The 4,717-nt window shown below is 44.1% G+C and overlaps 1 protein-coding gene across 1 annotated transcript in view; it reads right to left on the bottom strand.

Moving 5' to 3' along the window:
- lin7b (lin-7 homolog B (C. elegans)) overlaps nt 1–4,325 on the bottom strand; it is a gene marked incomplete at its 5' end in the record, with an annotated part of 4,709 nt that extends 384 nt beyond the window's left edge. The window contains 4 exon segments of the mRNA XM_014330030.2: nt 373–559; nt 1,944–2,153; nt 3,403–3,474; nt 4,207–4,325. Coding sequence (XP_014185516.1) covers nt 373–559; nt 1,944–2,153; nt 3,403–3,474; nt 4,207–4,325 — 588 coding nt within the window.
- Between the last annotated feature and the right edge of the window lie 392 nt (nt 4,326–4,717).

The raw sequence follows: 4,717 nt of genomic DNA, 5'->3' as shown, positions 1-4,717 counted from the left end.
GGAGTTTTTCCTTCCCACTGTTGCCAAAGTGCTGCTCATAGGGGGTCATATGATTGTTGGGTTTTTTTCTGTATTATTGTCTTCATGTTATTGTGATTTGTCGCTGTTTAAATAAAAGTCCACTGAATTAAATTCAATCTCATATGCATCTAATTTTAAACATTTGAGATGTATTTTGTGTTCTGTGAATAAAATCTAAGAGTTTATTAGATGTGCAAATTATCTGTTTTATTTACACTGGTGGTGTATTGTGTAAACACAGAAAAACTGCCCACTGTCCTTGACAATGGGCAGCTGACTAGTTGCCACACTCAGGATAACAGCAGTGTGTATCCAAACATATGATTATATGTATGGGTGCACACCACATACAAACATGCTGACTGCAGACTAACGAGTAGCTGGTGTGCTGCTGTCGTCTCCGGGCGCTCCTTATCTTCTCAAAGCGAGCCTCCATTTCCTCCAGCACCTTCGGGGTGTAGCGGACCACCAACTTGACTGATCCCTGTGCAGCCTTCAGCAGCTCAACAGCCTTTTCATGGTGCTCACCTTCAACACTCTGCATGAAGACCAACACAAAGCAAAAGTCTGACATGCTACAAGAAGCCGTTTCTTCCGACTACGTTTACTCTTTACCCATAAAGTGAACATCTGATGACCTCCCCTCTACCCTTAAGTGGTTTGACAGCGACTGGAATAGGTTGTGGGTTTTTCCGAGGGTTGCCCTGGTAAGCTGTACAGACAGAAATCACCCTCATTAACTTCTGATGCACACCCACTCATTTTGTTCTGGAAGGGGACAGAAGCTGCTCCGTTCAGAAGAGAGAAACAAGCATGACTTCTTATCAACCCTTTCCAGGAGTGAAAGGACAGTGCTAACCTGTTTCAGCTATGACGATGCACTGACATGCACTTCTACAGTATTCCTTCATTTTAGAGAGATGGATACACTCTCATGTTTTCACATCTCTTGTCACGTATGGCTAGAGTACCTCTCCAACCTCCCAGTGATCTGGGCAGGCAGCCAGTTCTACCTCTCAGGGTGCCAGTAACCTGTTCTTATGGTTACATCTGAGTCATATTAAAGTGACTGATGGAGGATCTTTAACACCTTCACTATCAATGTTGGATAAGGTGAGTGAACGAGGTAGAGATTGTAGGTTAAGAGCAGTCTTTTAAGTTTCTCCACTGCATTTAGGAATAATTTAAAGCTGTTGCACAGATCCTCTACATCTTTCTCAGCATGTCAGCATAACAAACACTGCACCATCCACACCTTTAGGAACTCAGGGTGAACCTCGTCCACCCCAGAGGCCCAGCCACCACGGAGGTGTTTAACCACCTCAGTGACGGACGAGTCGTCTCTCCTGTCCCCAGCCTTTGCTTCTACAGGAGACGCATCAGTGGGCTTAAGGAGGTCCTCAGAGTATTGAGTCTGTCGTCCCATTGTCCCAGTGGGAACAACAGTGAGATCTGGAGGGACCTGACAGGAGGAATGGCCCCTGAACCCCACCCAACACACTTTGCACCTGACCCCTGCAACACCTTATCCAGGCCAACAGGTAGGCTAAACGAATCAATTAGTATCAAACAGTATCAATTATTTATATCAATTATAATATACTGATGCTGTATATTTATGTAGATGTTCTACTGAACATACATAAAGTACAAAATGAACTAGAAATGATAATAAATGTGACTGTTCATGCGCCTGACCTAAAAACAAAGTGTAAATGTGCCGTATATGAAGAGATGTTCTTGTGTTATGTTTGGATTTACAAATTCTACAGACAATGGTTTTAAATGGGGTCTTGAAACTGGATAAATACTTGTAGTTAACACTTTTAAAATAATTCCAGGATTCAGTGACTGCTTCTGGTCTTCACGCTGTGTGCACCTCTCCTCAGCAGGTTGTAAGTGGGCTTCTGTGATCCTCTTACCACACCATTGACAGAAAGTAGCTGGTCTCCTCTCTTCAGCCCACCTTGGCGGTCAGCCACTCCTCCAGGGATGACTCTTGAGATATAGATGGGAGAGTTTTGCTCTTTTCCACCCATGATGTTAAAGCCCAGTCCCTCTTCTGTCTTGGGCAGTTCTACCACCCTTGGGTGGGCGTGCCCCTCACTGGCTGCAAAGGCTGCCACTGTGGCCTAATCAGAGAGGAAACCACATGATGAGCAAAACAACAAGTTCTATTTCACATCACATCTCCAGTTACCTCTATGTGTTACACAAAACAGAGGATCTGACAGTACACAGGTGGGAGGACAAACATATGCTGCATTCAAAGGATGCAATACAAAACAAGCTATTTTCCCACAGTGGTAGTGTTAAATGTGGGCCTGTTTATAGACAATCTGAGTAACTCATAAAGGCTCAATACATGAGCAGGGCACAGAGAGGAATCAGCAGGAATACCACAGCTCGTGGTAGCAATGCAAATATGTTTCTAACAATAGTAAATTCTGATTGCAAAAGCTGCCAGAAAAGAGGAAAGGAAAGGGAAACAAAGGAAGAAAAAACCCAGACAGAGAGAGTAAGGACGCAAAACATGAAGTTGCTCAGCATTTCAAACTGCTGAAAGTAGGCGTCAGGAAGAGCACACTGTGGAGCCGGCTAACCAGCCGAGCATTCGTCCTCACATGGCACCGTGACAGGCTTTTAGAGGTCAAAGGCTTAAGGAGACAAAGATATCCGTCAGAGGCAAACTCTGGAAGGATGTCAGGTGGTATTCTTCAGTGCAAATTCATGTATTAAACGCTGCATTCATCTGTAGCATTTCAAGATTCCCTTCAACTATGCATCCTACTGTTTCAGTGGGAGATGCACGATCACTACATCTTCACTTGTTTTGAGCAAAAACTAATTCCACACTCTGCCACTCTGGTGCAAACCTTTCATTTATGGGGTGGCTGTGGCTCAGGCGGTGGAGCAGATCAGCCACTGACTGGAAGGTTGCTGGTTCGATCCCTGGCTCCTCCAGTCTGCATGCCAAGTATCCTTGGGCAAGATACTAACCCCAAGTTGCTCACCGATGCATCCATCGGAGTGTGGATGTAGATTAGTTTGCACTTAAGTATAGAAGGAAGTGCTTGTGTGACTGGGTGAATGAGGCCTGTTGTATAGCTGTGAGTAGAAAAGCGCTGCATAAGAATCAGTCCATTTATGACAGAGGTCACCATATTCCGGCACTGCAGGAGTGCTGCACTGTTAATCCCATTTAACTGTACTACTTTTGTTAAAACATATTTATCAGTTTAACAAATGCATACTGCACTGTTCTCAGTATCTCAGTGGCATTAGCAGAGCGTGGTAGTCTAAGAACTACAACACTGCTGTGGTTTGCAATCACAAACAGCCCAAATCTCTAACATAAAGCTGCTTTGTCATTTGTAATACCTTGGCTGTTGCCTGGGCTCGCACCTCTGGTCCTCCAACAATGTCTAGAGTGTCATAGAGCTGCTCATAAACCTAAGGACAACAAAGCAGAGCAAAGGTGGCTCAGACTGGAGTGTAATGGGGATGTAGCATCACACAGTGCAGTAGATACACAGACAATGGATAACACTGCAAACATCCATGATAAATTCTATTATTAGCTAAATATAAGAAACTGCACCATGTGCTTTCAGTCAGTCTTTGATAACAGCTTCAAGGCTCACACTTATTTACTTTCTGTTATCTTCTTTACTATTTAGTTATTCATTAAGTCATTAGTTGTTACAGTCATTAGTTATCTAACTTAACTTTTTAAATGCAAGTGTTGCCAAGAACGCCAGCGTGGTGGCTGGTTGCTCGTTCAGCATCAGATTTTAGTAAAAGGCCTCAAACTTAAAGTGTAGTTTTCACTGACTGGAGGCTAAATATGTGGCTGCAGCTCAGGAGGCAGAGCAGCTCATGTACTAATCTCTACTGAAGGCTTTACGGCCAGTGTGCTGAGGCCCAGGTCAGAGTCCAATCCACGGTCTTTACTGCGTATCGTCCATCTCCACGGCGCCACCATTCAATAAAGACAAAAATGTCCAAAAAGAAAGGAAAACAGTGCACATGTTCTCACATGGGTCATTTAAAAAAGTCTGAGATGATTAAATGAAAAGAGTTGCTTTTAAACAGACTGTGAGGACGTGACAATGCTCACTTTATGCACCGGACATTAGGAAAACAATTATTAAACATTCTTTTAAAAGGGCCGTGGCACTTTACCTCTCTGATGGCAGCGCAGAATTTGCTCTGTAGGACTCTCTGCAGGGCCTGCAGTTTGGGAGGAGGCAGCTCACCAGTCCGCTGCAGCCGGTCCAGCAGCTCGATCACCCTGCATACATCTAACCCACAACACACACAAGCCAGGATTAACAACACAGCCACACAACACTGTCTGTGGACACTACAGACCCTCCCACAGTCACAGGATGCATTTGCATGAGGTGAGTGGGAACATTTCTCCAAGTGGTGAAGACGGCCGCATGAAGGCATCTACTGCCTTTCTATCCATCCCCAAAGGTTATGGTCAGAGTATCTGTTAAGATGTTAAGAATAACAAGTATATCTTAAAATGTTTGCAATAATGAAACATTTCAATATAATGTAGACAAAAACGAAAAATAAAAAGAAAGTTACGGATCAGGACTCTCCGATCCTTACTGCGCATGTGTAAAGTCTGACCGTACAATCGGGTCTACCCGATCCGTACCGCGCATGTGCAGATGTTTTCTTC

This window comes from Haplochromis burtoni, unplaced genomic scaffold (assembly GCF_018398535.1).
Source record: "Haplochromis burtoni strain Fernald_Lab_line unplaced genomic scaffold, NCSU_Asbu1 Contig_651, whole genome shotgun sequence".
Lineage (NCBI taxonomy): Eukaryota > Metazoa > Chordata > Actinopteri > Cichliformes > Cichlidae > Haplochromis > Haplochromis burtoni.
This window is presented reverse-complemented; position numbering and strand designations above follow the sequence as displayed.